This window comes from Pseudogymnoascus destructans, assembly GCF_001641265.1.
Source record: "Pseudogymnoascus destructans isolate 20631-21 unplaced genomic scaffold scaffold_20, whole genome shotgun sequence".
Classification (NCBI taxonomy): domain Eukaryota; kingdom Fungi; phylum Ascomycota; class Leotiomycetes; order Thelebolales; family Thelebolaceae; genus Pseudogymnoascus; species Pseudogymnoascus destructans.
In genome coordinates, this window is record NW_020167539.1 from 614,371 (window position 1) to 641,666 (window position 27,296).

The window sequence follows — 27,296 nt, forward strand, 5'->3', positions numbered from 1 at the left end:
CCTATATATAGAACCTAAATATTGAACAGCTAAGCCTAACGATTTTTATCCATGGAGCTATTTAAGGTTTTAGTTTTGGATGTAGAAGTACCTTTCCATACAAAGTTGTATATAAGGGTACTTATCGCTGCTTACGCCAGATCGCCGCTTACGCCACGACTTACGTTACATCAGTACCAATATCTATTGGGATAGTATCGGAGTCGCTATCCATAACGCTATCCTCATCAAAGCAGCTCTCGGAGTCTGACACATTGCTGCTAGAGAAACTTCGTGAGAGCTGGTGACGCCGCATATCCAATTAATTCAAGGGAAACGACGGCAACGACGACATTGGTGAAAAAGAGAAAGGAGACGACGCCAACGACAGAGACGTAGGAGATGTTAGGAACCTGCTCCAAAGGAACTGTATTGTGGAAGAGGAAAGAGACAGGAGCGAGCGAGGAGGGCATTAAGTATGGAGATTTGGTGGGAAGGAAAGGTAGGGTAGACATAAGGAAAGCCATCGTTAACTTAGTCACAAGGGGCTGGAGGGAACCCATATTCTGAGGGCCAAAACGGTTGCTACAAAGTCAAAGACGAGAAGCTGCTTCCTGCCTTCAACCTCGCTCTGGTTTTGGTGTTACTGTGTTAGTCACTAGGTCCGGGTCTTGCCGTCAGCGACCCGAGCGTTAGAGCAGCGTGAGATTTTGGCAACTTGGCTGCACAAAGTAGCGCCCAAAACCAGCCAAAAACAGCAGCCAGTTTGCCGCAAGGTAGTTAAAGAAGGGAGTTATAAGTCCTTTTATTTTCGCAACAATAAGTATCTGTACATAGAAATTTAGCTGCAAAAGTACATAGGGCGTTTACGCCATTAGACCGCTTAGTTACGCCACGACCTACGTTACACGTGTTCTATGTTATCACGTGCGTGGTTATGTGCGCACTTGTTTGTTTGTTTACACATGGCTTCTATGTCACGTGCATTGCCACTCCAATATTTAGTTAGACTCACTCAGCCAATTTTGATGTAGGAATTTTTATCTAAATACCTATTAATACAGTAACTGCAGTTCGTAGAACTAATAACTAATGATTTACCTGTGCCAGTAGTTAACTTATGTATAATTGTGGATGATCTAAACAGGTGGTTGTGTTGGCTTATTATAAGCGCCTAATCAAACTCATAACCGGCTCCCGCAGATTCAACGTCGGAGGTTTTTACAAGCTTATTTATTACAAGCAACCGATGTTACCTTTACAAACTTAACAGCCGAGTACATTGCCAAATTAACATTCACAAATTACAATACAATCACATAGATAGAGAAGTATGTATATAACAGGACAATCTCAAATATATTAAGTATTATGGAGTGAGTGTGCCCTAGCGGCAGATGAGAGAAACAGCCTGGGTATAGGGGTATCAACACGAGCAGAAAATGCAATGACAAAACAGACCTGATGGGAAATCAAGGTGGTATCGTGGGTATGGTAACGAGATGCGATCCAGAACGACGGAGATGTGGACTCATAAATTTATCGTTTAGGCGGTGGCGGAAACGACGGGGGTCGTGGTCTGGATTGGTGCAGCGACGACGGGCTCCTCAGCAGCGGCCTCAACGGCGGTCTCGGCGGTGGCCTCAGTTGCGGCTGGGGCCTCGGCCTCAGTCACAGCGGGCTTCTCGGCGGCCTTCGTCGAGGTCTTGTGCTTCACGGTCTGGCGGAGCTTGGCGAATGGGGAGAGGGACTTCTCAACCTTCTCTCCCTCAGCCTCGAGGGCCTTCTCGACCTTCTCCTTCTTCTGTCCAAGACCGAAAGGAAGGGCAGACTTGCGCTTGTCAGCCTTGGTGGCCTCGGCGGCGACCTCAGCAACGGGCTCTCCGGCAACAACGGCCTCAGCGGGGACGGTGGCGGGGCTGGCGATGCTGGTAGCAAGTGGCTCGGACTGCTCAACGGCAGGGATAACTGGGGCCTCGGTGCTGGTCACAACCTCATCATCCTTGGCTGGGACAGCTGGGGTAGCCTCGGAAGTAGCCTTCTTGGATCCAAAGCGGGACTTGAAATCGAAGAGGGAAGAGTGACGCTTGGATGCAGCGGGACGAGTCTCTGGGACGACAGCCTCCTCAACAACGGCGGCCTCAGCAGCAGGGGCCTCAACAGGGGCAGCAGCCTCCTCAACAACAGCCGCCTTGACTGGGGCGGTCTCAGTAACTGGCTCCTCCTCGGTGACAGCCTTGTCGGCGGCGGCGACCTCCTCCTTCTTGCTGCCCAAGTTGAATCCACCGAAGATGGAGTTTCGCTTGCGGCTGGCAGAGCGGCTTTTGGTGCGGGCCTTCTTCTCCTCCTTGGTCTCCTCCTTCTTGTCCTCGTCCTTGGTCTCCTCAGCGGCGACAGCCTTCTCCTCCTTCTTTTCCTCCACCTTGGCGGCGACAACAGCAGGCTTGCTCAAGCTGGCAAGCTGCTCCTTGTAACCCTCGCTGTCGGTGATGGCCTCGGTGCTCTCCTTGGCCTCGATGGACTTCTCCTTGAGGGCAGCGACCCAGCTGTCACGGTCGACGAGGTTGGCGGCCTGGAAAACGTGCTTCTGGCTGTTGCTGACGAAAGAGAACTCAACGGTACCATCCTCCTTGATGTCGGTGATATCGGCCTGTGAATATTTGTCAGTAGATGTCCCGAGCGCGTAAAGCACGTGAATTAATAAATCACTTACGAGGTTGATGAGGCCAACTGGGGCGCTCTTCTCTCCAGCATGCTTGCTGAAGTAGAGGAGACCCTTACCAGTCTGGGAAGCCCAGGCGGCGTTGTGGTTGCCAACCTCTGGCTTCTCGCCACGGAGGTAGTTGGAGAGGCTCTTCACCTCAACGGCATCAGTGCCGAACCAGAAGAAACGCTTCTGGAAACCAGCAAGCTTCCTGATGTGTAAATTAGTATTTTGTTAAACTTTGTGATAAAATGAGTCGATTTCGCATCATACGATCTCAATCTGCGTAATAACTTACTTGATGAAACCACCTGGTGCCTTGTAGCCGATAACGCCCTCACCGTCGAACTCCTTCTTTGGGGTCTCAACAGCGGCCTCTGGGGTGACCTCGTCGGTGGTGGCAGGAGCAATCTCGACGGGGGCGACCTCCTCGACAGGTGCGACGACAACCTCAGCAGGTGCGGCGTCGACGACGTCGACGACCTCCTCAACTGGCTTTTGGATCTCAGACATCGTGATGGTGTTTGAAGAGAATTGGATTAGAGAGATGATAAGAGCTGCCCAAGAGGAAATGGGAGTAAATCAAAGGTATTTGGTAAGGAAGAAAGGTTGGGATGAGTAGAAAAGAAAAGAATTTAGGAAGAAGTACGCGAGGGGGGGGTATTTGAATGGCGAGAGAAGGGATGGTGGATGGCGAAAGAAATGTAGCGAAGTAACGGAAGCGACGGGGTTTTATTAGATCGGCAATGATGGAGGGCTGTGAGTGGACAAGAGCAGGAGTAGTGGGCTTAGGTAGGGACGGTACTGACAGGGATTATGGAGCTGGGCCTGTCAGGCTAAGAGGTGGGAGGTGTGTGTTAGGAAATTACGAAAAAGTATATGGGGCCGGAATGGGGCAAAGTGACTCAAAGAGGAGAAAAAGATCCGAAAAGCGTAAAAAGCATACGAGGCTAGGGATGATTAGGGCCGATGTGGGACAGGAGATTGCCGGTTGAGGGATAGGGCGGATTGAGAGAAATGATACTAAACTAAATTAGTTTGAATTGAATGGAGAGGTATCCACCTGGTTAGTGCTGGTTAGTTGTTTGGTGGGATGGATTTAGTGCTGGTTAGTTGTTTGGTGGGATGGATTTAGTGGGTGGTGAGTGGTGGTCAGTGGTCAGTGAGTGAATATTTGGTGGTAGAGGTGGTCAGTGGTCAGTGAGTGAGTATTTGGTATGGTCAGTAGTCAGTGAGGGAATATTTGGTGGTCAGTGGTGGTCAGTGGTGGTCAGTGGTGGTCAGTGGTGGTCAGTGGTGGTCAGTGAGGAACTCAGTGGTTAGTGGTGATTGGTGGTCTGGTCAGTGGTCAGTGGTGGTGCCTGTGTGGTGTCAGTGCTGAGGTCTAGGACTAATCATACTAATGGCACCATGTACCCCTATTCGTGCTATACCCACTGGTACTGTCTGGTACTGTCTGGTACTGTCTGGTACTGTCTGGTACTGTCTGGTACTGTCTGGTACTGTCTGGTACTGTCTAACTGGTACTGTATAAGAGACTACGGTACCGCCGTTTTGTGCTCAGATGGCATCTGGACTGCATCATGAGTGCATCGCCGATCCATCATCCACCACCCACCACGACCACACTATCGCCACTTACCTCACATCATCACACATGACCACGAGCAACCTCATTCCCTTCGTTCTTAATTACATAAACCCGCCTCCCTCAGCTGCCCTTATCCACTCGTCCTGTACACCCCTACCGCCCACCGTTACACCGCCCTCACCCACGACGCACAGCACCCCAAGCCTGTTGGCGGCGGCACACGTGAAACAAAAAGGAATCTACAGGTACTCTTGGGCCCACCAGGATCTGCAACCTAATGAGGGACTGCGCGGAGGAGCCTTACTGTACTCTCTCACTCGCCCGAGCGACTGCCCCTTTTCTCCCAAGTTGGACATTTGCGAGGCAGAACCGTCGGCACGTTCGATGGATGCGCCGTGAGTTGATTCCTGTGACCTGTGGCACACCACAGGTATATTTCACAGCGCTGTACTCTTAACTCTACGACTGCGCTGCCCAAGGAAAAAATGTAAAACAATAACAATAAGATTTATATCTGCCTGCCTGGAGTATGTACTTTGGAAAATGCAACCCTCCCTCGGGCGCTGAGACATGTCCGACTCCTCTTAGCGGATCTCGCCAAGGCCCTATTTGGTATTTGGTCCATGCGGTCCGAGTTGCATTGCTATAGTAACCCACCGACTCCATATCTGAATTTGACTCAACTATTGCAAAAGTACTGCTAACCGGCACCTTAGTCAGCCTTCCATGACTTTGCATCTCTGTTGCAGGGCTCGATGTGAACGGAGTATGTCGGCACTTTGGTCCACTTATATCTCCTGTCACCAAACGCCCAGCCCAGGATTTACCCAGAGTAGAGTAAGTCGTCCCAATGCCTCATACTACACATATATATGTAGTAGCCTCCATACCATACCTTGAGTGCCTCTCATAGATATATCTCCTTTGCGTCCCTTGGAAAGCTCTCGCTGGGGCAGTAGGGGCACTTGAACCGCTGGCCCTTGCTCAGCCTCTGCAGACTCTCTTTGGCGACGACATGGCCGCATGGCATCATCATTGGAGGGTTTTGCTCAGTGCTCTGTTCTTTGCTGACTGGGCAGACAAATATCGCGTGGTAAGTCATCGACCTTGGCAGGGGTATTTCAACGGGAAGCTCGTGTTGCGTCGTCCACTCCGTCCGCTTCTCCTTCATGATATTCGCTAGTTTGAGTAACGTGGGGAGTGCAATGGCCCCAGCTGTGACAGAGATGTAGAGAGGTGAATCTGCAGACAGCCCAAGTAGGGAGCAGAATTCACGCGTAAACGACTGTGCAACTTCGCTCCAAGCACTGTCTGTTTCAAAGGTGAGACGATACGGCGAGTCTTGCAAGTTCGACTCAAATGCCATGGCTGCAGACAACTGCTGAATGTCGCGGAGGAAGCGAGCCTGGAACCGCCCAAAGCTTTCACGTGCATATGTAATAGCCCCGGGAAGGCCATTCCGTGAGTCGTTCGGTAGGCCGTTCACTTGAGGTCCTTGGAAGAGCCAAACGTATTGTAGCTTGGTAAGCTCGAATTCAAGGTTGCTACCTCGCTTCTCCAGTTCGGAACTATGCTCCCTGGCCCATTCAATGGCTGGCAACAGGTTCCTTTTTCGGAGATGTCCAAGTATGGCGTACATGTTGGCGAACTTCGCTTGCAGCTCCTGAGACTTCAGAGATGTAAACTCCTCTTCATCGCCATGATATGGATTCGGCGTTCCTGGGGTAGGCTTTGCTTCCGGTGGGCTCGCGTGCGCCTCTTCGATGAATGTAGACGCAACGGCGAACTGGCCTTCGCGGAGGAGATGCATGGCAATAGCCCGGTTGATAAGGGTCGGATGTGAAGCAAGAGCATCATAATCGGTCGACAGTGTTTCCGATGGAAGAGACTTCTGCGATAGGTTCTAGAAGACCAAGAGTTAGCTTGAGCATGTCCAGTGCCACGATCGGTTCCACACCTTATCCAACGCCTTTCCATATTTATTGTGCGCAGAGTATATCTTCTTGAGGTCATCTGTGACTCTATCCAGCCCCTGTTTAAATGGATTCTGCAACTTGGCAAGGGTTATAGACGCAGTGTTCGAGTCTGGAGGTCTGTCAGCGGTGTGCTGACGTAGAATGCCTGTGATGGTGCTCCTAACCTGCTGCAATTGCCTCCTGTGCATTGCACAGCTGCTCCAAGACTTTGTCGACATCCTCAATACTCTGTGATAGCGAGGCGTCTTTCTGCAGCCGGGCAAGCTCTAATTGAAGCGCTTCCATGTTGAAATGGCTACCCCACCGTCACAGTGGTTCACCTTCGTCGGGATCCTAGGGTGTCATCTACTTCGAGGGTTTGAAGAGATGATATACATGTCATCGGGCCATATGACCCTGCAATCTGAAGGGCAAGTGAGGTCCTTTGTGCAGCGTATGGTCAGAGGACAGTGATCTTCTGTATTTGATGTTGCCAGAGCCTCAGTCGTTGATGGCATGCTGGTCATCGTGGACCCGCTCTGGATCCGGGACGTCTTCCGCACTACTGGGGTCAGAGGAACCTTGGTGTCGTGCCACAGACGCCGATAAGAGGTACGTACCCCACATGCTACCCATACGTCAAATCGAGTTCGAAGCTTCCATGATCTCGCCATGCAATATCCAAACACTGAACGCCTTTCTTGTTGAGTTCGTCTACGGACCAGTTCCATACGCTGAGCTTTTGCCACACCAAAAGATCATCCATTAAAGCTAGGTGGCTTTTGTCCGTACTGTACAGGTTTCCGAAGCATTCATATCTCCGCTCCCGGACCACATGCTTGTCAATGATCCGGATAGGAGCTATTCAGCATTTGCCCTGAGCGTTCTACAACCGACAGTGGAAGGAGGGGACGTTGATATAAACGGCCTGTCACTAGGCTCACAGGAAATTTCTTCGCTGAGTACGACGAACGCCCAGACTTGGGCACACCGCCATAACCAAAAAGATGGCACCCAGTTCTTTCTTGCAATCAGACGCACGGCTGCACCGTGAAGAAGACTGGACTCTCTCCGGGACATCTTCAGTTCAGGCTAGCTCATCAAAGAGCCCTGGGCCAGCTTCTCTTGACGGCAACGCAACCTATGGCACTCCAGAAACCAATACACATCAGTCGGGATCCACTGCATCCCACCGACGATTTGTCTTTACCGACCCCATAGCGTTCAGGTTAGTCGCTCAAAGATGCGATAATATTTATGTCAACTGCTAACCCAGTAAAGATATCTCGAAGATGACTCGGCAACGGTTGTATTGGAGCGCCGGGGGGGGCTGAAAGGCTACCAGCTATACTTGGTTGAGCAATGGGCATGCTCTCGCGTTCATCCCACGTTCCTCATAACGACTTTTACAGGAGACCCTACCCATACCGTTCTAGTTGGAGTCTTGGGTGTGCCGGCCAATGAAGAAGTCTGGTCTCCACGCCTCCGGGTTTACTTCAAGGCAGTATCCCAATTCCACGCAAGGCTGAAGGATACTACTCTCGGGATGCTTATGGTCACAAATCTGAGCGGGTTCCCTTCAGCTCTGACCGTCATTCCTGTGCCAGATGGTGATATCAAAAGCCATCGGGAGGATTTTATTGTCAATGAAAATCTGAAGAGGCTGGGGTGCTCAGGACGGTCTGGTTTGAGTCTCGCTCAGCCAGTGGCCGCCACACAAGCCAAATTTCATCAACTATACAAAACAAGCGACCGGATCGACCTATACAGTGCTGTCATTGAGTTGGTAAAGCTCTGTCAAGTTGCGTTGATGATGTTTGGGAAGCTGGAGCAGGAATACGCAGATGGTTTACTTTGTGACGTTACGGAAAGGGCCATCAACGACTGGTGGACTGAATTTGGGTCTGAATATTATAATATCGAGCCAGCCGATGGCATCCTTGGTCCAACAACGGTAGCCGCCCTCATTGGCATGCTGATGGGTGCTCGGAATCGTCTGAATTACTGCGGTGCGCCTGTCGCAAAGGATGCCTTCGACATCACCAGTCTAAAACGCGGCATCGCTTCCTTTCAAAAATCTCAAAAGTTGGAGCGTACTCGCAGGCTTGATAGGCAGACTCTTGCGTGCTTACGCCGATGCACAGCAAAGGCCGCAGCTGGTGAAGGTTGGGCAGTGCCAAAGGCTGTGAAGTCCACAGTGGTCGAGCTCAGTGGAAAGGGTGGTGAGATGATGATGGGTATGGTTGGAGCGCGTGACAAAGCTGGTATTGGGGACATAGAGACCCTAGACATCGACCAATTGGTATCACTTGTTCATGGCGACCGTTCAAAATGGCTATGGTATGGGAAACAAAAGAGGAGCGGAACTGGAGACAACTTCGGGAAATCATTGCCGGAAAATGGAAATATGGTTTTCAGTCGGGATACGTCTGGCGGTTACGTATGGTCCAACAGGAAAAACGAACCCACCCCTGTTGAGGATGACGATGAGTTGCGAAGGGAGAAGACCGCAAACACCATCTATCCAGTTCGATCTCCAGGATCGGCGGTTAGCTTGTCTGAGCCCCCAAATGAGAGGGATCCGCAGATCCGCAAAACAGTGTTCAAGAGCGTGACGGGCAAAATGAATGATGCACGCTCTGGCTTTGGGCGTATAAAGGACGCTGTTGGATTAAGGGGCCATGCTAGCAGGCATTCAAAAGATGAAGGAATAGAAGGGGAGGGTTCCTATTATCTTACCCCCGGCACTGCAAACTTCGATCCCAACACTGGATCTTCCGCTACACCGGGGAACATGGGAAAGGCCTTCTCGTGGAAAGCCAAGCCTGAGGAGTATCAAGGCGGATATCGAAAGGACCAGTATCCACCATTAACGACAACTCCTTCGGCCATACCACGGGAATCGGCTAGAGTACGAGACTCGGAATCCCCTCCGAGTGACAATAAAGCCAATATTCAGCAAGGATCAGACACATCACAAGCTGACAAATTACCATCGAGGGTTGAAAAGAAGGTCACCCCACCTGTCAAGCCCGGGATTGTCAATGGCGATGTTGCCACTGCTGAACCTTCCGTCAATGGGTCCGCCAACGGTAACGCAGATCTAGATGAGCCACCCCGAGATACACAGCGCGGTCCGGACAACATGTTCCTTTACAGGCGCAGGAGCGTTGCCAATGTGGAATCTGTATACGAGCAGACCCAAAACGAGGCTCGATGGCCCCGCCATTTGTCCTTCAGCGACGTATCGGAGGCTGTTTTGAAGTGGCAAGATATAAGTGCTCCTGCAGGCAGGACAGAATATACCTTTGGCCCACGTTATGTAGCCAAGGACGAGAATAGACTACATGATAGAGTCCTAGAACTACACATCAATGTTAGCGAGTGGGTAAAATCCAAGGTTGCAAGCATCGAGGCCCTCGAAGCCCAGGCCATGGAGGACCAAGAGGAGTTTCAAAAACTATATTACGAGCTCAGCGAGAATTATCATAATATCCAAGAGAGCTCGCAGGATCTGTTGGCGGAAGAACGCGCTCGCCTTGTGGAGGGAACAAACAAAATTGAGGTGCTGGATGCCAAATTGGAATATGAGATCAATGCACTTGTGTCCAAGGTTGCAGATGTTGAAGATGGGGTCGCTCAGTTTGAGACCCAGGTTGACAATCTCGAATCTCACGCTACAGAGTTAGAGCAGCTGCTCCAGACTGAGGGATGGCTGCATTGGGCAGTTAGGACATTTACGGGGATTGGAATAGGGCCACATACGGTGGATGCATAACCAGGCGATGTAATATAGATCACTTAATGATACAGTTGACCCTTGGTTCATACTGGGGTATTTCCTTTCGGTTAGACGTATTACGGTATGACCCCTTGGTGGAAAGGGTGCGGTTTCATTGTAATAGTCCTGTGCGTGATAATCGAACATTTGGCCCCGTCCTTGGGGGTTGGGCAAATAAAAATATAATTGTATAATAATATTACTCCCGATCAAATCTATCAACCCCGACAATTAATATATGTCCGATTGCAATACCCATACAATCCTGCCACTATGCCACGATCATATAACCATCCCTCCGATATAAAAAGTATAGAGGAGCGGCGCGTAGCTCATATTGAAAGCATACTGGGTATTTATAGCATTGAAATATAGTAAAACGCACCCAATCCAGCCACCCACAAGCATTAATACCTGAACCCCGATAATACTACCAAGTTAATGCTCTGCTGTAATATTCCACACCAGTACAGGTGGCATCCACGAGCAGATGGGTCAAAATAAACATAATCGGAGGAGTAAATGAAGCTTGACAATGTCATAATTTTTACATATAGTTGTACAATAGTGCTGGGATCCGAGAGAACACTCCCCGAGACCCCCCACAATCCAAGACGTACAAGCCCTGGAGGAGACATATATCCCCTGCCTCCAAAGGCGTCAATCCCAAAAGCCGAAGTAACCAGATCACCCCGATTGCCCATAAGCCCTTGTCATGCTGCCATATCCTATTCTTACATTCCACCAAAGCCCATTCCTCCCGGTCCCTGACCACCACCAGCACCCTTTGCCTGTGCCTCCGCTTGTAGGATCTCCGAGACCTTCATCTGGACATCGAAAAATTTCGCGGCGCACCTGTCGATGCAGACACCCTCGCCCTTGTTCAGCTCGCCCTCGCGGTAGTCGTTGGGTATGCACTTCTTCATGCATGCGCGCGAGAGTCTGGATATGTAGTTAGTAAAGGGGTCATCAAATTAGGCAATGGGTAGTGTGCTGCTGGGACAGGACGCACTTGCTGAACATGTCTGTGACGAGGTCCATCTCCTGCTCGGCGGCAGCGATCTTCTCCGCCGACGACGGCTGCGGCCTTCCGATTCCGAACATAGACATCTTGAAAAGCGAAGGAGTAGTCTGGGGATTTGATATTGTGTGTAGAAGCGTGTCGGCGAGGCTGTGACTTGACGTTGATGATGTTCAGGCTGGCCATACGCAACTTTATTAGCTCCCGATAATAATTGCGCCAAGACCCGGAACCTGGAAGCTTGAACCGAGCCGCTAAAAATCAGAGCTTCAAATAAAACATTTCTCCACGAATATCCAACTCTTTCAATTGAATATTTCTACAATCACCTCGCAATGATTTAAAACTAATCTAGGTATGTTGTTAAAGTTTTTTCTTCAATTCTCCCGCCAATTCAATATGATGAACCATTTATAACATTAGAACCGTTGCGACTGACACCTCACGGTGGTTGATCTCACATCTCAATTCCTGATATTTTGCTACAATTTTGCCTACAATTAGTCCATTCAAGACTTGAAAGTGCTCTGCTAACAAACACTTTTCTACAACAGGATGACTGCCAGACCATTGCTCAAGTTGTTGTATCCGCGGACGCACAGGGACCTGTCCTTCGTGACGAAGGATGCCTACATATTATTTTACTCCACAGGGAGGAACCTGACTGGACTCTCACGGACACCAAGCCGCGCCTCGGGCTGGTCTACATGCACATATAGCACCAAGGCTGGTGCACCCACAGAAGAAAGTAATGGAGCCTTAATTGGCAAAAAAAGCGATGATTTTCAGCAGCGCCTGAAGGAGCTCCAAAATGCACATGCCCTAAAATACCCACGAATCCAGCCAGATAGAAATGCAGTTAGTTGTGCAGAGTTTAAGAAACGATATGCCGTGCTGAATCCCGAAGAATCAAGAGATAGTGACAATGTGACCCTTCGCGGTATGTTGAGTCGTCGTAGCACCTGTGTCCATCATGACTGATTGATTGTATTAGGGAGGTTATACTCCTCGCGAATTGCGGGCACCAAGCTCGCATTCCTCGATGTTGTCCAGGACGGGAACCGAGTCCAAGGGTTGGTGAATCTGCGTCGTCTTCAGACTGAGGATGACGTCCAGGCAGAGCAGTTTAAGGACTTCTACCACCTTGCCAGACGAGGAGATATAGTTGGTAGGCTGCTTGATAACCCCCATCTTTTTGCATCTAATAACAAATTCCATAAGAGATAACAGGTGTGCCCACTCGCACCAAGAGAGGTGAACTATCTATCAATGCCACGAAACTCCCCGTCATCCTCACACCTGCTCTGGCCAGCTTACCAAGCACCCTCGACGACCCGGAAACACGCATCAGGAATAGGCACGCAGATATTCTGGTCAACCAGAAAGTTGCGGATACATTAAAACTCCGCTCCCACATCGTTCAGTATCTGCGCAATTTCCTCATATCAGACGATTTCCTCGAGGTCCAGACACCAATCATTGCCGAAGATGCTGGCGGAGCAATTGCACGCCCTTTCAACACGGTAGCCACGGAATTCTCAACAAAGACCCTCTCACTTCGAATTGCGCCTGAGATATGGCTCAAGAGGCTGATACTGGGTGGAATGGACCGCGTGTTTGAGATTGGCCCTGCCTTCCGAAACGAAGGTCTCGATGCAACGCACAACCCTGAGTTCACAACCTGTGAATTCTACAAGTCTTTTGCCGATCTGGTGGAGCTTATCAAAATGACCGAGGACCTGTTTTCGGGGCTTGCCAGCCACGTGAATGAACTCATATCGTCAAAACTCACCTCATTGGACCCGCTGAACACGAACTTGTTCACAACCCCGTTTCAACGGATCGAGTTCATCCCTGACTTGGAGCAGCGAATCGGACGCAAACTCCCAGACCTCGAAGCCGACAATGCAGCAGAATCAGTTGCCTCCCTATTTTCCGAACTTTCCCAACCTCTCCCCTTATCTCCCACCCTCCCCCGAATGCTCGACAAGCTCGCATCTATATACCTCGAGCCCTCCTGCGACTCCCCGACGTTTATAATACACCACCCCGCATGCATGGCGCCCCTCGCAAAGTCCTTCCGCGACCCATCCACCAACCAGCTCGTATCCGCTCGCGTCGAGCTGTTCGTGCAACACAAGGAGTTGGCCAACATGTATGAGGAGGAGAACTCGCCGTTCGAACAGCGCCGGAAGTTTGTTCAGCAGGTGCAGTGGAAGGATGAGGAGAATGAGGCTGTTATCGATGAGAGTTATTTGGAGGCGCTGGAGTGGGGGTTGCCGCCTACGGGTGGGTGGGGTTGCGGGATTGATAGATTGTGTATGTTGATGTCGGGAGCGACGCGTATTAGCGATGTTCTTGCGTTTGGGAGCCTGAAGAATGTTGTGGGTCTTGGGAAGGATTCATACAAGAGCTGATTTGGGATATCCTGTGTAGATTACTGTAACAATATGTATATGTAGAACAAGTTAATGGATATTATACAATTCAAAGATCCCTAATGGTGCAAGTGCCCACGCATAGTAACTAAAACGCCCATGAAATCTAATAACTTCCATGTCATCCGATTTAAACTGCACGAGCTGAAGACATGCGTCATATGTGGCGACCTTTCCCTTATCCAGGAGCCACTTCATATAAAAACTGATGTGCCGCAAATCATTGGTAAATGGAACCTATGAGTTCCTCCCGCCTTTACTTATCATTTCCAGCATCAGTAGCACCGGCCATATCTTCGTCACCATCGTTTTCATCCTTGGCCCTCTTACTACTAGTCTGAATCTCTTCATCGGCCTCCCTCTTTGGGGTTGAAGGCTTCTCTTCAGTTTCCTCGCCCTCAAAGGCTTCAACTTTCCTCCCAACCGCAGCTTCAACATCGATGCCCTGTATGCCATGTCGCAGATTATTCCCCGGACCTTGAGGTCCCATGTCCTCCATGCCAATCTCCTCAGGGCCACGGGCATGCGGCGTCTCATCTTCTTCGCCATCGCCATTGGGATGCGGCTGCATGTGGGCGAGTTGAGTTGCGGGTACTACCCCCGCGCGCTGTTCTTGCCGCAAGAGCTCTCCTTGCGTAACACCCCCACCAGCCCGCAGTCCACTATCATTGCTGTTGCTGTCACCAACAGCAGCCAGCGTGGTTGATGAAACGCCATTCACCGACACAGACACCGTTTCGATGCTACCAGCTCCATTCGGGCCATCAATAGTCTCCGTCCCTTCCGTCTTGACCTCGCCTTCCATGTCGGAAGCTGCAGCCTCTCTACTGGCAGCCGAAATAGATTTGATCCATGAGATTGGAGTGAGCAGAGCACCCCCCAAGCTTTCGTCGCTGCCGAGGTTGGGCTGGACTTGTGTTGTATTACCCCAGGATACTGATTCCGGGTCGGGACCGCTGGATATTCCATTGGTAAGGATCTTGGCGCCATTGGCATTGGGAACTGGTGTTGGTAGGGGGTATAAATGCGCGCCGGATGTGACGTGAACGACGCGATCGAACGCGTGCAGATATGCAGGAAGGCTCCGATAATGGAGTTTTGGTTGTAAGATGAGCTCCGACAGCCGCTGGATCGTATGGGGAGGATATGACGTAAAGTGAGTGTTGAGTGTCGCAACTATAGAACTGAGTAGGGAGTCGAGTTGAGGATGGAGGGAGCCAGGCGCATTGGTTGAGGTGTTGGAGGTGCTGGTATTCTGCGTGGGCGTTGGGGTGATGTACTCCTTGTCTGCCGACTGAGCCAAGTCTGCCACACTCTGACTCGAGTTATCGGCTGATGGCGACGGCGCTGTTTTTTGTGACTGTATGGTATTGGGGGAGGCTGTAACACTCGATGGCGAGCGAGGCGCTGAGGGGACTGGGAACTCGTTTGGAATGACCTGCAACGGTAGAGCATCAGCCAATGAAGACTTCAAGTATGCCGCGACATCATATAATACAGGACACGCATTGTACATACCTTCTCTACCCTATATATGAGGCGGGAAACCAGAGCTGGCCACACGGCACTGAGGGCGACGTTAGGAACGCGACCAGTAAAGTGGCGAGGCAGAGGCCGAGGCACGCTTACTAGTCTATCTGTGCGCCGGACGAGCATATCTTCAAGAAGGCAATATCATCCTCAGTCAAATCCATGGCGTCCATGGCGTTTTGAAGCAGTGGCTGGAGACGGAAGTGCAGGTGTTGGCAAGGCGCAAGGCGGTGGGAGTCTACGGGCAAGGCAAGTAAGAGTACAGTATGTTTCTCTCAGCCTTGTGGGAGCCTCAATAGCTGGACGGACCTCCCACAAGGCTACGTACCGTGTTGAACAAACACGCGCTAGTAAAAGTTTGTTGTGTTTGCACTTGTCCAATTTCCCCTTTCAGATTCGCTTAGCTCGCGTCAGGGACCTCCTTCCTGGGTATAAATATCCAGCTTCCCCCCTTCCAAAAACCTCTTCTTTTCTTCTTCATACTTACCTTGTGATGGCCAGGATGCTCATGAATATCCTCGGCCCTAATGCGAGAGCTCCATTGCACATCGGGGACTCGAGCATCGGCCAATATCCTTCGGGGTCTTGGATCGCGGAATTTTTGATTGCACTCCCTATGGGAACCTTTTCATTGAGAACATGGCCTGGCGCCTTGGCTTGAGGAAGAGAGGTATAATGGTGAGGCTTTATGGATTGGAAGGACTTACTCTACTCTCTATCTGTACTATCTACTATCTCTATCTCTACTATCTCTACCTCTACTACCTACTACCTCTACTACCTCTACTACCTCTACCTCTACTACCTCTACCTCTACTACCTCTACTACCTCTACCTCTACTACCTCTACCTCTACTACCTCTACCTCTACTACCTCTACTACCTCTACCTCTACTACCTCTACTACCTCTACTATCTCTACTACCTCTACCTCTACTACCTCTACTACCTCTACTACCTCTACTATCTCTACTATCTCTACTATCTCTACTATCTCTACTACCTCTACTAGATTACTAAAGAATAGAATAGATTACTAAAGAATAGATTGCTGGAGTATTCGTATTGTATGGTACACTTAACACTGAATGCCATGATGCCCATAGTAGAGAATGTCATTGCCAGCAGTAGTAAATACCATCATGCCACAGCCTCTTCAGCGTAAGAACCACTGACCGAGAGCACAAGGAGTGTTATAATGCCCACAGTAACCGCCGAGTTATTGTCAGCCGTCTGGACCGTGAGAGCTGCAACCCCGAGATCTGCAAGCCCATCATGGTATGGCTGTGGACGGCGGTGAACCTGAACCCCCTTATTTGTCAAGCCACACAGCCTCTTACCATCCTCCGCCCTGAGCCACACTTTTGATAGTCCCCACCAAACGAACTACGGTACCCTTCATCACAATCTTTATTTGTCCACTCCCTTGCTACTTCTACCAAACTTCATTCAGCTCTTTCCTTCCTCTTTATACCCCATACAACTCCTGTCTTGTCACCTTCTCTTTTTATCGCCCGCATTACGCATTACGAGAAATCGCCCGCTTGCTCCATCGATTCTTTCGTAACACACGACAACCATCTGCGTTTCATCCTCGACCGTCCCATGTAGGGCCATATGCACCCATTGCACCAAGCAACGGAAAAGCCCACACATACACGACTTACTTGTCGACAATATTCAAGCCAACACAACAAACAACCCTTCATTGACATCGACGAAATAATCGCATCATCCACCGATTCCATCTCATCTACCCTATACCTACCTATCAGCCAGGAGCTCTCTCGTAGAGCCCCGTCACCGGCGAAGTGGCCTACCGAGCGGAGCCTCAAAACTCTCTCCTCGCAGAAGAGTTAGCATACACGCCTTATATTGGCCACCGCCAGCGCCGTAGAGTCTCTGCTCGCGGCTACACGCCCGATTTCCGAGGCAACATGTATATGCCGAACACGACGTGGACATGGGCCTTCATGGTGGTAACAATTGTTCAGGCCGCGGTGGTCCTGGGCTTGGAGTCGTAAGTCTTTGTGAGGAGTGTTGGGTGGTTTGCTGAGGTTCTGACTGACCTTCCAATGTAGTTATATTTTCGCAAAATTTCAGACGGCACTTGCTCCAAATCTACCATCAGTACCCAAAGTTAAAGTCATACCGACCTATCTCACACTCTTTATTTTCGCTTTCATCTATCAACTGGTCCTTGTCTACGACTCCCTGCGGTTGAAGAACACTATCCAAGTCATCGGACTTTGTCTGTATAACTTGGGAATCTTGATTTACTCCTCCGTGCAGGTTAGCCAGATCAAGGACGCCGTCTGGGATCTGTATCTGTCCAGCCCAAGTTACCTCCCTGAAGGCCAGTTACTATGGCCCGTTATACACCCCTACCTGGTTGCAGTCCCGGTCATAATTGGGTTGGGAACAGCAGTAATGTCAGCTATTGCCTACAAGCTGTACGGCGAATTTGCCTGGACCATCTATAAGCATATCAGTGCGGATCTTCGCATGAAGAGACGATTCTTGACATTCCAGGTACGGAAACATACTTTCTAGCCATAATTTGTCCATCGAACTGACGCATGGCAGATTTACATCGCACTCCTGAAGTTTGATTTCTTCTTCTTCCTTGGATTTACTGTACAGTTTCTCGTCATTGTCTCGAGCAGCCAAAACGTGGAATTCTACCTAACCATTGCCGCGATTCCGATTACTATCCTCATTCTCGCCATGGCTGCTATCTGGACCCGCCGAGAGATCAAAATCGGCATGATTATCAACATCTTGCTATATTTCGCCGCACTCGCGTATTTCCTCTTTAAGTTGGTACGCATATATCAACCTAGTCGTCAGGCCCAGTACCGCCCAGCCCGCACATCCCTCACCATTTTTGCGGTCTTGACTATTATACTCATTCTGTTGACAATCACCAACGCATGTGTTTGCATGCACAACTTCGACAAAGGCCTCAAGCCGTTTGTGACGAGGAGGAAGATCATCGGAGGAGACGAAAAGACGGACAATTTCACAGAGCTTCCTGACATGAAGCACGGAGGGCCGGTAGCACCACAGCCGAGCAGAATGACGATTGACTAGGCGGAGATTTGGGACACGCATGGTGTTTCTGGGTGTTGACTGTGTATTGCACGAATCGCAGTTTTCTTTTGTTTTAGATCTTCGCGTCCTGGGCCACTGTGGCATATCATGGCGTTCATACCCTGGGCGTTGGAAGATTCGTGATAGTTTTCAGTCTTGCGGGACGGCATAGCGCGCCGGAGAATTTGAGAATTTGCTAGCTGATCCTGGGAGGGGGAGCAAGGATTGGAATACTCGTGTGTAGGCTCATGAATAGCTACTGTCTATTGGAATTTGACGAGCACGAATGCATGTTGATTTGAAATTTATAATTATATTTATCCCCTTGAATAGTTGTCCCTATTACCCTGCCGTACATACTTTATTAGAAATGACATCCGGGTCATGTTCAGGCCGATACCCTAAATACGCCGTAATATCCATCCTGTCCATAAATTATAAATGCAAGTCCCCACCGCCATTATTGAAATTGAACCCCCCTCCTGACTTCTTCTTTTCCTGCTTTGCCCAGCGCAGACCACATGCATTGCACAGCGTTTTTGGTCCCTCAGGGCCTTTGCGCCATTCCGGCGAGTCGAGGGTACCTGATAAGTCAGTTAGTTCAAAATGGGATCCACACGGTCCAATTCTTAATATGTGCATACCACAATCCGTACAGACATATTTGTCTGCAGTTTTGAGTTTCTTCTTCTTGTCCACGCTCCTGCCGTTCTTATCTACTGGTAGATTGGCGCCTGAATCTCCACGAATAAGTGTGGGAGAGGCATCGCCGGTGCTAATGCCCTGGCTGCGTTCTCCGTCTTGGTAGCGGAGCCCGGTTAACATTTCGATAGTATCGATGTTCGTTGCTCCCCCATAGAGTACTGCCTTTTCTTCTGTAGAGTCTAGTTTGCAGTTTGAATTTGCATCTTCATGACCTTGCCGTGTGTGGGCGGAGTTTGTCGATGGCCCCTGGCCTGGAGGCGGCATGTCAAGAAGTTCAGTGCTAGAAGAATGGCCCATCCCACCCGACATGGCTGCGTTGCTTTCCTGTGAAGAATATTGCTCCCAAGGCCCTTCATGTTCTTTCTTCCATTGAGGTTGATAATCGTCTTGCTCTTCTGCGTCTTCGCGCCGTAGGGACTCGATCTTCTTCATGAGGCGCTCATTCTCAATTTTGTGTTCAAGGAAGGAGTCCAGGAGAGCGGCATTTTTGGATGGGTATGGACGCGACATCATGAAGAAACCGCTGCAAGGGGCCGATGAGTTATTTTGACTGGAAGACGTAGCTCCGCTGGTTAAATGTGGCTGGCCATGACATTCAAGAACTGCGTATTCACCGCCGGTTTGTTTGCGGAACCGGTAGAAAACCCGTAGAACATCTCCGCTTGTGACGGAGTTGTTAAATTCGCGGACGAACATGGAACGGTCGTCTGGATGTACGAAGTCTACTATCGATTTACCTATTATCTCCTCTGGGGTATATCCTGTCAGTTGCTTGACGCCGTCTGAAATATAGAGCACGCGACCATCCGGAGCTAGGATGTGAATGAGATCTTTCAACTCTTCTACGATCTGCTGCATCCAAGTTCGACTTTTGGTGAATCCGTTGCCTACGGTGCTTCCTGCTTGAGAGGATTGCGTTGCAAAGTACGTGGATGAGACGCCGGCGCCTGTCACGTTTATTGCGTTCTCATTGTAGGTTTGTGGAGCACTGGTTTCATCTGAAGCCTTGTTACTTTTTGGCACTCATATTCAAGGGGAAAGCACCCCTTACCATCTTGGTTTGCTTGGACACCTAGGTCTACAAGGCGAAGATCTCCGGATTCAAAAATAGGGATATCTCCAAGGCCATGGACGTGGTCCTCTTCAAGCGTATCGGTCATGGGCTGTTCATTGATCATCTAAAAGGGTAATTAGTGTCTGCTAAAGTTTTGAACGCGAAGTTCCCTTTCGGCGCCCTGAATACCCACACATAACTCTCTATCATCTTGGCTTCCATAGTACATGGTCGAATCATTAGCCAGGATAGCTATGGCTGGCGGTGTTTCTGGCGGCATTTTGGGTTGTGAACCCGCACAAGAGTTGACTTAAATATTACCAAACCCCAGAATCACCTGGGGGCATTTCACAAATAAAACATGCTATAACTTATACATCTATGTTATAGTAAGAATCACCGACATCTGTCAACCCTTGGGAAGTTAGGCTGGAACCTCACCTTGAGACCAACCCCCCACCTCGCGTTAATATATCACGTGATGTCGCGTTCCGTCTCACCCTTGCATACATTTATGTACGTACTATATGGTATCAAAGGGCGTCCGTTCGTTGACTTCGCAATATCGGCCTCCATGTCCCCCAACAACAAATATTCTATGGGCATGTAACATAGCTACTGTGGTGGCAGAACTGCCAAATAAACAAGATGTGAAGCTTACCCTCTCCTAGATAGCTGAAGACGTCGCGCTAATAGTGGATTACAGGTGTATGTACATACAGCTTCTGGGCCAGCCTTCCAGGCAGCTAACTAGTTTATTATAGCAAAAATCGATAAGTTGTCCATCCTTGGGTATATATTGCGGACCTCCCATGATGCCAGTAGCTGACCCATATTGACAGGGTGAGATCTTTCGACAACATACGCAGCGAGACGATACAGTTCCACACGCCATTAACGCTCATCGTGGGGTACAATGGCTCAGGAAAGACGACAATTATTGAGTGTCTCAAGTACGCTACAACGGGACAACTACCTCCGAACAGCAAAGGCGGAGCTTTCATTCACGACCCCAAGCTCTGTGGTGAGAAGGAGGTTCTTGCACAAGTCAAATTATCCTTCAAGGGCACACAAGGCGCCAGGCTGGTCGTCACTCGAAGTTTACAACTCACGGTCAAGAAGACGACGAGATCACAGAAAACCTTGGAGGGCCAGCTGTTGATGATTAAGGATGGCGAGCGAACTACGATATCTTCTCGGGTTGCGGAGTTGGACCAGATTATGCCCCAGTATTTGGGAGTATCTGAGGCCATTCTGGATTCCGTGATATTCTGTCACCAAGACGAGTCATTATGGCCCATGAGCGAGCCTTCGGTGCTCAAGAGGAAGTTCGACGAGATTTTCGAAGCTCTGAAGTACACCAAAGCGATAGAGAATATAAAGACCGTCAGAAAGAACCAAGGCATCGCGTTGGCAAAGCACAAGATGTTCGAGGATCAGTACAAGACGGAGAAGGACAGAGGTGAAAGGGCAGAGAAAAAGTCCATTCAGCTTCAAGATGAAATCGAGAAGTTACGCACTGAAAGCGAGCACCTTACGAGAGACATGCAAGTTGCACTGGACAGCGCAAGGGAGAACACCAAGCAAGCTCAGGAGTTCCAAGGCATTGTTAACGAATTGAAAAACAAGCGTTATCAAGCTGAACGTCGCCGCGAGGACGTTGATGACTTGAAAGACAACCTCACAGAGCTCCAAGAGTCAGATCAGAAACTTGAGGACATGCTTGCACGGTCCGAAGATACCATGGAAACGAACAGAGCCGAAGAGCAAAGCTACCAGGAAAGTTATGCTGAGCTTCGGAAGGAGCTTGGACTCTGCAGACAGAAACAGGCTGGGAGACTTGCCGAACAAGGGCAGTACAAGGCAGAAAAGGAGAACTATGACCGTCAGATTACGGATCGTGAGAAACTGGTAAAAGAAGCTGCACGAAAACATCAGGTCCGAGGATACGAAGGAGATATCGATGATGGTCTAATAAACAGCTTTATTGACCGGATGGGAAAGCTTGCCAAGGATAAAAGTCGAGAGCTAGAACGCATCCAACAATCCTTGGAAGATGACCTTCGTGAGGCGCAATCAATTTTGACTAGTTTACAGAGTCGTCGCTCAGCATGCACGCAAGATAAAGTTAATGCCAGGCAATTGGTCACCGACAACAATAAACGCATTGTCAGCATGCAAGACAGTATCGGAAACATCCAAATTGATGAAGGAGAAAAGGCTAAATTAGAATCAACCCTTAGCGAACTCCGAGAGAAGCTAAACAAGTCCACCAACGACGCAGAGCAATCTGGGTGGGATAAGCTTCTTCAGTCGGAGAACTCGAAGCTTCGAGATTTAGAAGTTGAGAGATCGAGGTTGAATGACCAACTCGTGCAGTCTAGCCGTATGGCAGAAGACCGTGCCCAGCTCGACTACTATAGAAAGGAGCTCAAGGACCGCCAGCGAAGCCTTGACACCATGAAAGCCACATATGGGGACAAGCTGTCCTCTATTGTTGGTGACGATTGGAAGGCCACTACTTTGGCCGCGGACTTCCAGGATGCACTGGACCAGAAGACCTCCGCCACACAAGAAGCACAGATCCAGCGTGATGTTACTGTCCAGGAAATGCAACAAGTGGAATTTAAGCTACTGACTGCCCGAGACTCCCGGAAGCGAAAGCTCGAGGAAATGAAGTCTTGTGAAAAGGCTGTGCTTAACTCAATTCTGAGTCCCGAGGGCCAGGCTTTGCCAACCATAGAAGACTATCTACCAGAGCTTTCAAAGCTGGAGAGTGATCGTGATCTCATCAAGTCGGATATCGATAACTTCACTCACTTGAACAAGTTCTGGTCTGGGTGCATAGAGACCGCCGAGCGGGAAAATCAATGCCATCTTTGCGATCGGAAGTTCCAGCCAGGAGAAAAGTCTGCGACCATATCAAAGCTAAGAAGCAAGCTCGCCAAAGATGCGAGAGAGACTCTGACGGTGGAATTAAAAGAGATGGAGGATATGTGCGGTGATGCCCAGGCTGTTCGCTCGCAGTATGAGACGCACGTACGGCTTAGTACAGCGGAACTTCCAGCCCTCGAGAAAGATATCAAAAAGCTTGACGATCAACGCAGCACTCTGATTAAGCGCCTGGAGGGACAAGATAACTCCGTGCGTGAGGAGGAGTCCGCAAAACTAGACATTGAATCTCTTGCCAAGTCGGTCAGCACCATTGTCAGATACGTGACAGATATCACTGGGTTCGAGGAACAAATTGCTTCGATTGCATCACAACAGAAGTTGTCAGGCAGCCATCTCAGCGTCAATGATATCCAAAGCCAACAGGAAATATGCAACAAGAAGTCCGACGAGCTTAAATCACAAATTGCCAAGCTTGTGAAGGAGAAGGACGAATCCCGATCTCGTATCAACTTGCTAGAGCTCGACCTGCGTGATGCGGGAAGTAAAATGGTCGAGGCCAATCACCAGATGCAGAGGAAAGAAGAACTATTACAGCGAATACAGGAGATGAAAGAAGTCAATGCTGGACAACAGGAAGCAATAAATCGAGCTGATAGCAGTCTCAAATCACTCGAACCAGAAATAAAGAATGCCGAAGCTAAGCTCACGAATATTCGGAATGAGGGAAAAACCAAAGAAAAGGCTGTCGGAGACGAATCCTTCAAGATATCCGAAACAGTGAACAAGCTCAGACTTGCAGACAAGGCCATACGAGACTACATTGATGATGATGGCCCAGGCAAGCTGAAAGCATGCGAGCAGTCGATTATTGACCTGGAACGGGAAATATCGCGGATTGACGCTGAGATATCAGATGTTACCGAGAAAGCCAACGCCATAAAAGAGCAGATCGACAACAGTGAAAGGATCAAGAGAAATATATCGGACAACATCAAATACCGCAAGTTCAAGCGGGCTCTGGATGTATTGAATGCCGAGATTGTGGAACTTGAGTTGCGGAATGCCAATGAAGATCTCTTACGACTCAGCCGTGAGGCAGAAAAGCAGAACATGAGGCATCAAAAACTGTTGGCAAACCGTGGTCCAATTCTCGGTGCCATGAGAGCAAAGGATGATGAACTGCGTGGCATTCTTCTTGATTGGGAGACTGAGTATAAGGATGCAGCCAAGAATTATCGAGAGTCTCACATTAAGGTCGAGATCACCAAGGCAGCTATCGAGGATCTGGCTCGCTATGGAACTGCTTTGGACCAGGCGATTATGAAGTACCACAGCCTGAAGATGGAGGAGATCAACCGCATCGCCGGAGAGCTCTGGCAAAGTACATATCAGGGTACTGATGTCGACACAATTCTCATCCGCTCTGACGCAGAGAATGCAGCTGGAAGGAGTAATTATAACTATCGAGTCTGCATGGTGAAGCAGGATGCCGAAATGGACATGAGAGGCCGATGTAGCGCTGGGCAGCGAGTATTGGCCAGTATCATTATTCGGCTTGCCCTCGCAGAATGTTTCGGCGTCAATTGCGGGGTATGTAAACATCTGTCCCAAAGAACAGCAGAAGCTAACTGTTATTCATAGCTCATAGCATTGGATGAGCCTACCACTAACCTGGACCGCGACAATATTCGTAGTCTTGCAGAGTCTCTCCACGGTATCATCCGAACTCGACAGGCACAGTCCAACTTCCAGCTCATTGTCATTACTCACGATGAAGAATTCTTGCGATATATGAAGTGTGCTGATTTTTGCGATCACTACTATCGTATTAGTAGGGACGATAAGCAGAAGAGCATCATTGAGAGGCAAACAATCACCGAGGTCATATAGAAATTGGCCAGCAGTTATATTGCTATCTTAGAGGAGCGTCATAATAATAAGCTACTTTCTGGCCAAATATTGTTGAACTACTGCAGACAAACTATACCACATCTTATAAACGTATGAAATAAACGATCAAATTTAAACTCCTCCACTTATACTCTGACTGAACTGCAACAAAACATGTTCCGCCGTTCTCGACAGTGCCAATATTGTCTCCGGTAGACTGTTGCCTGTATCCACTAGAGGAATAACCCGGCTCCCGTCCTATTCCATCTCATGTTACTTAGCCCATTCTCGTAAAGAAGGACTGGTTGACGCTCGATTGTTCCGCGGCACTACCCACTGGGCAGCTACCTCGCATTTTTGGATGCTGAGGTCTGCAACACCACCCTGACCATCTGCTCCATCTCCATATACAGGCGAGTAAATGTTGACCGATGGCCATACCGCTGTTTTTACCAACCACGTCCTATCCTTCAAAATCTCAGTGGCAGGTAACTCCTCTACATTCGCGCTTTTTTGTTTAAGAACCCCATTCTTTATCTCCTGCCCGAGCCTATCATATTGAAGTTTCAAGATCTTGGCCTTGTTCGTGCAGTATTCGTCATAATTAGCACATACATGGAGATCCTCCTTGAACTCATCGCCAAGCTCCGACATACGGAGTATGATGGGATCGGGGTGAAGTCGCCGGCAGATTGATAGCCAAGCTGTGCCACTGACCATATCAAACAGTGCAGCGAATTGTTCCTCGCGAGTTGGTATTGACACTTCCAAGTTATGCTTAATCCTATATTTCTCTAGGTAGGCGGAAATAGGGTTGAGCAGACCAAAAATGTTCAGTGAGAGCAATTCCACTTCGTCGTAGAAGTCCGTGGGTAATACTGCGCCGTCAAGAACTTCCCGGATAGCCCTGCTGCGAGTTTTTGTGCGCGCAAATCCTAATAAACGTCAGCTTCGATGGAATAAACCTCAGTTGGGGAGTGAGACATACCATCATGCGAGTTTTTTTCAGCCATGTCCGTTTCGAGTGCATTTAGCATGGTGGCTTGATTTGGTGTGCATCCAAATAAAAGGGGGCTGAACACTTTATCAACGAAGATGCGTGCAATAATGCCCATTATCATCATGCATCGTTTCCTCTCGTAGTAGAGCAACGAGTCCCAGCTCTTGGCGTCATCAGGGTCAACATCCTGCACTAGTTCCGCCAGACTTACGAAGAGAGGTGAGACATTCATTTCGTTCCAAGGGCGCTTCCCCTCAAGCTCGTCAGGTTTGATATTGAATCCCCCGAAGTTTTCAACAACAAAGCTAGTGGTAATTTTATTGGCCTCGGTGAACAAATGATCGAAGAACTCATCGGATTGGGGGCCATCCGTATGACGCGGGGGTTCAAGGAGTCGGACCACAAAGTTTTCATCTGCAGCCATGACTATATTCCCGGGGCGTCCTTTAACATGTCTGATTTGAGAGGGGGGAAGATGTGAATAGGGTCCTTTTTTTGGAGGCTTTGGCCTTTCGCCCCGACAACGTAGATCATCGATCTGTTGTTGAAGCAAGTCCTGGTCTTTTTTCCCAAATCTGGTCTGGTTAGTAGGCTGATTTGACATGACCATTTACTATCTGTTACAGCGTTGGTACACTTACTTCCTGTCAAGCATGGTAAATGGTACATTTCCTATTCGCACTCCTTTCTCCTGGGGGGTCACTTGCGGTGGCGGACTGTGAACTGGGGGTGTAATCGGGCGACTTATGCCAGCTCCCCCTCCAGGCGGCGGCAGTAGCGGGCTGTTGTCTGGCGTTGTGACCGGGCCACTTCTGGTACCTCCCCTTCCAGGCGGCGGCAGTGGCGGGCTGTTGTCTGGCGGTGTAATCGGGCTACGTCTGGTACCTCCCCTTCCAGGCGGCGGAAGTGGCGGGCTGTTGTCTGGGGGTGTATTCGGGCTACTTCTGGGACTTTCATCCGAAGGTGTAGTTAGAGGGCCTGGGGCGATTTGTTCTCCAGGCGGCGGTGGCTCAATAGGGGCAGGAGGGTTGATACCCCGGCGACCGGGCAGACCATTGGGGGGGGTGCTCATTTTGAAATATGAAAATGCAAGTCTGAAGTTTGTGTTTTTTCTGCCAACTGTATTGGAATGAATCGAGAAGGGGGTGCTGGACGACGTGGGATATAATGATCAGGCAAAGAATATTTCTATATGATTATAGAAATGAGGAAACAAAGAAATTGCTCCTACCGTATTCTACCTACGTATGGATACAGACCAACAGACGGCTTCGGTCGTCGTCATCGTCGCCCTTTGTCATAAGAGAGGAGAAAAGCCACGGCGACGCAAGCGGATGTCTAGCATACATAACCAGGCCCTTAGTTGCTCTTTGAACAAATGCTCGTTGTGAAGTGATGGTGATGCTACGAGCGAGCATGTTGAGGAAGCGACGGCTCGTCTCCAAGCCAAGAAGTACGTACCGTCGTACCCCGCATGCATTCTGGATTCGGTTGTTTTGGTGGAGTGCAACCCGGGTACCGTGACATATGCTATGCCGAGGTACACTACGGCTTTCTATTATTTAACAACCGTAGCTATAGTAGCTTGAGTAGCCCAAGGTGAGGTTTGGTGATCTTGTACTTGAATCTATAGACAATTTTATATTTATTCACCATTCAG

At 49.5% G+C, this 27,296-nt stretch overlaps 12 protein-coding genes across 12 annotated transcripts; 5 read left to right on the plus strand and 7 right to left on the minus strand.

The window, feature by feature from the left end:
* Positions 1-1,315: 1,315 nt before the first annotated feature.
* VC83_07504 (uncharacterized protein) lies at positions 1,316-3,365 on the minus strand. Its single transcript, XM_024471074.1, has 3 exons — positions 2,982-3,365; positions 2,693-2,894; positions 1,316-2,629 (listed from the first exon to the last, which is right to left on the minus strand). Exons 1-3 carry the CDS (start codon positions 3,194-3,196, stop codon positions 1,526-1,528), a joined length of 1,521 nt encoding a protein of 506 aa, XP_024321491.1. The 5' UTR covers positions 3,197-3,365; the 3' UTR covers positions 1,316-1,525.
* Positions 3,366-4,276: 911 nt separating this feature from the next.
* On the plus strand, positions 4,277-10,181 carry VC83_07507 (uncharacterized protein). The gene is made up of 2 exons (XM_024471077.1): positions 4,277-7,457; positions 7,511-10,181. The coding sequence occupies exons 1-2, from the start codon at positions 7,237-7,239 to the stop codon at positions 10,005-10,007; spliced, it is 2,718 nt and encodes a 905-aa protein (XP_024321492.1). The 5' UTR covers positions 4,277-7,236; the 3' UTR covers positions 10,008-10,181.
* Positions 5,182-6,535, minus strand: VC83_07505 (uncharacterized protein; the record flags this gene model as incomplete). The annotated part of the gene is made up of 3 exons (XM_024471075.1): positions 5,182-6,177; positions 6,232-6,359; positions 6,415-6,535. The coding sequence occupies 3 exons, from the start codon at positions 6,533-6,535 to the stop codon at positions 5,182-5,184; spliced, it is 1,245 nt and encodes a 414-aa protein (XP_024321490.1).
* VC83_07506 (uncharacterized protein) lies at positions 6,731-6,995 on the minus strand (the record flags this gene model as incomplete). The annotated part of the gene is made up of 2 exons (XM_024471076.1): positions 6,731-6,791; positions 6,868-6,995. The coding sequence occupies 2 exons, from the start codon at positions 6,993-6,995 to the stop codon at positions 6,731-6,733; spliced, it is 189 nt and encodes a 62-aa protein (XP_024321418.1).
* Positions 10,182-10,744: 563 nt separating the features above from the next.
* Positions 10,745-11,120, minus strand: TIM10 (protein transporter tim10; the record flags this gene model as incomplete). The annotated part of the gene is made up of 2 exons (XM_024471078.1): positions 10,745-10,952; positions 11,023-11,120. The coding sequence occupies 2 exons, from the start codon at positions 11,118-11,120 to the stop codon at positions 10,745-10,747; spliced, it is 306 nt and encodes a 101-aa protein (XP_024321498.1).
* A 206-nt stretch (positions 11,121-11,326) lies between these two features.
* Positions 11,327-15,121, plus strand: VC83_07509 (uncharacterized protein). Its single transcript, XM_024471079.1, has 4 exons — positions 11,327-11,386; positions 11,586-11,971; positions 12,026-12,199; positions 12,253-15,121. The coding sequence occupies exons 2-4, from the start codon at positions 11,587-11,589 to the stop codon at positions 13,446-13,448; spliced, it is 1,755 nt and encodes a 584-aa protein (XP_024321497.1). The 5' UTR covers positions 11,327-11,386; position 11,586; the 3' UTR covers positions 13,449-15,121.
* VC83_07510 (uncharacterized protein) lies at positions 13,726-15,172 on the minus strand (the record flags this gene model as incomplete). Its single annotated transcript, XM_024471080.1, has 3 exons — positions 13,726-14,907; positions 14,988-15,036; positions 15,099-15,172. The coding sequence occupies 3 exons, from the start codon at positions 15,170-15,172 to the stop codon at positions 13,726-13,728; spliced, it is 1,305 nt and encodes a 434-aa protein (XP_024321386.1).
* A 515-nt stretch (positions 15,173-15,687) lies between these two features.
* On the plus strand, positions 15,688-16,011 carry VC83_07511 (uncharacterized protein; the record flags this gene model as incomplete). Its single annotated transcript, XM_024471081.1, has 1 exon — positions 15,688-16,011. One exon carries the CDS (start codon positions 15,688-15,690, stop codon positions 16,009-16,011), a length of 324 nt encoding a protein of 107 aa, XP_024321387.1.
* Positions 16,012-16,442: 431 nt separating this feature from the next.
* On the plus strand, positions 16,443-18,411 carry VC83_07512 (uncharacterized protein). Its single transcript, XM_024471082.1, has 3 exons — positions 16,443-17,019; positions 17,081-17,531; positions 17,586-18,411. Exons 1-3 carry the CDS (start codon positions 16,937-16,939, stop codon positions 18,090-18,092), a joined length of 1,041 nt encoding a protein of 346 aa, XP_024321384.1. The 5' UTR covers positions 16,443-16,936; the 3' UTR covers positions 18,093-18,411.
* WC2 (blue light receptor) lies at positions 18,412-20,260 on the minus strand. Its single transcript, XM_024471083.1, has 4 exons — positions 20,045-20,260; positions 19,849-19,975; positions 18,737-19,795; positions 18,412-18,676 (listed from the first exon to the last, which is right to left on the minus strand). The coding sequence occupies exons 1-4, from the start codon at positions 20,129-20,131 to the stop codon at positions 18,528-18,530; spliced, it is 1,422 nt and encodes a 473-aa protein (XP_024321385.1). The 5' UTR covers positions 20,132-20,260; the 3' UTR covers positions 18,412-18,527.
* Positions 20,261-20,406: 146 nt separating this feature from the next.
* On the plus strand, positions 20,407-24,689 carry RAD50 (DNA repair protein). Its single transcript, XM_024471084.1, has 4 exons — positions 20,407-20,501; positions 20,558-20,643; positions 20,694-24,336; positions 24,388-24,689. The coding sequence occupies exons 3-4, from the start codon at positions 21,013-21,015 to the stop codon at positions 24,634-24,636; spliced, it is 3,573 nt and encodes a 1,190-aa protein (XP_024321382.1). The 5' UTR covers positions 20,407-20,501; positions 20,558-20,643; positions 20,694-21,012; the 3' UTR covers positions 24,637-24,689.
* On the minus strand, positions 24,690-27,181 carry VC83_07515 (uncharacterized protein). Its single transcript, XM_024471085.1, has 3 exons — positions 26,278-27,181; positions 25,625-26,211; positions 24,690-25,571 (listed from the first exon to the last, which is right to left on the minus strand). Exons 1-3 carry the CDS (start codon positions 26,706-26,708, stop codon positions 24,910-24,912), a joined length of 1,680 nt encoding a protein of 559 aa, XP_024321383.1. The 5' UTR covers positions 26,709-27,181; the 3' UTR covers positions 24,690-24,909.
* Between the last annotated feature and the right edge of the window lie 115 nt (positions 27,182-27,296).

Coding starts and splice junctions, on each gene's coding strand:
- VC83_07509 (XM_024471079.1), top strand. CDS start 11,587: ATGACTGCCAGACCATTGCTCAAGTTGTTGTATCCGCGGACGCACAGG. Junction 11,972..12,025: donor TGACAATGTGACCCTTCGCG/GTATGTTGAGTC, acceptor TGATTGTATTAG/GGAGGTTATACTCCTCGCGA. Junction 12,200..12,252: donor CAGACGAGGAGATATAGTTG/GTAGGCTGCTTG, acceptor AAATTCCATAAG/AGATAACAGGTGTGCCCACT.
- VC83_07512 (XM_024471082.1), top strand. CDS start 16,937: ATGTATATGCCGAACACGACGTGGACATGGGCCTTCATGGTGGTAACA. Junction 17,020..17,080: donor GTGGTCCTGGGCTTGGAGTC/GTAAGTCTTTGT, acceptor CTTCCAATGTAG/TTATATTTTCGCAAAATTTC. Junction 17,532..17,585: donor GACGATTCTTGACATTCCAG/GTACGGAAACAT, acceptor GACGCATGGCAG/ATTTACATCGCACTCCTGAA.
- VC83_07515 (XM_024471085.1), bottom strand. CDS start 26,708: ATGAGCACCCCCCCCAATGGTCTGCCCGGTCGCCGGGGTATCAACCCT. Junction 26,212..26,277: donor TTTACCATGCTTGACAGGAA/GTAAGTGTACCA, acceptor TAACCAGACCAG/ATTTGGGAAAAAAGACCAGG. Junction 25,572..25,624: donor TGAAAAAAACTCGCATGATG/GTATGTCTCACT, acceptor GACGTTTATTAG/GATTTGCGCGCACAAAAACT.
- RAD50 (XM_024471084.1), top strand. CDS start 21,013: ATGATTAAGGATGGCGAGCGAACTACGATATCTTCTCGGGTTGCGGAG. Junction 24,337..24,387: donor GTTTCGGCGTCAATTGCGGG/GTATGTAAACAT, acceptor TGTTATTCATAG/CTCATAGCATTGGATGAGCC.
- WC2 (XM_024471083.1), bottom strand. CDS start 20,131: ATGCCGCCAGAAACACCGCCAGCCATAGCTATCCTGGCTAATGATTCG. Junction 19,976..20,044: donor AAGATGATAGAGAGTTATGT/GTGGGTATTCAG, acceptor TTACCCTTTTAG/ATGATCAATGAACAGCCCAT. Junction 19,796..19,848: donor TGTCCAAGCAAACCAAGATG/GTAAGGGGTGCT, acceptor ACAAGGCTTCAG/ATGAAACCAGTGCTCCACAA.
- VC83_07504 (XM_024471074.1), bottom strand. CDS start 3,196: ATGTCTGAGATCCAAAAGCCAGTTGAGGAGGTCGTCGACGTCGTCGAC. Junction 2,895..2,981: donor GCACCAGGTGGTTTCATCAA/GTAAGTTATTAC, acceptor TTTACACATCAG/GAAGCTTGCTGGTTTCCAGA. Junction 2,630..2,692: donor CAGTTGGCCTCATCAACCTC/GTAAGTGATTTA, acceptor AAATATTCACAG/GCCGATATCACCGACATCAA.
- VC83_07507 (XM_024471077.1), top strand. CDS start 7,237: ATGGCACCCAGTTCTTTCTTGCAATCAGACGCACGGCTGCACCGTGAA. Junction 7,458..7,510: donor ACCGACCCCATAGCGTTCAG/GTTAGTCGCTCA, acceptor AACCCAGTAAAG/ATATCTCGAAGATGACTCGG.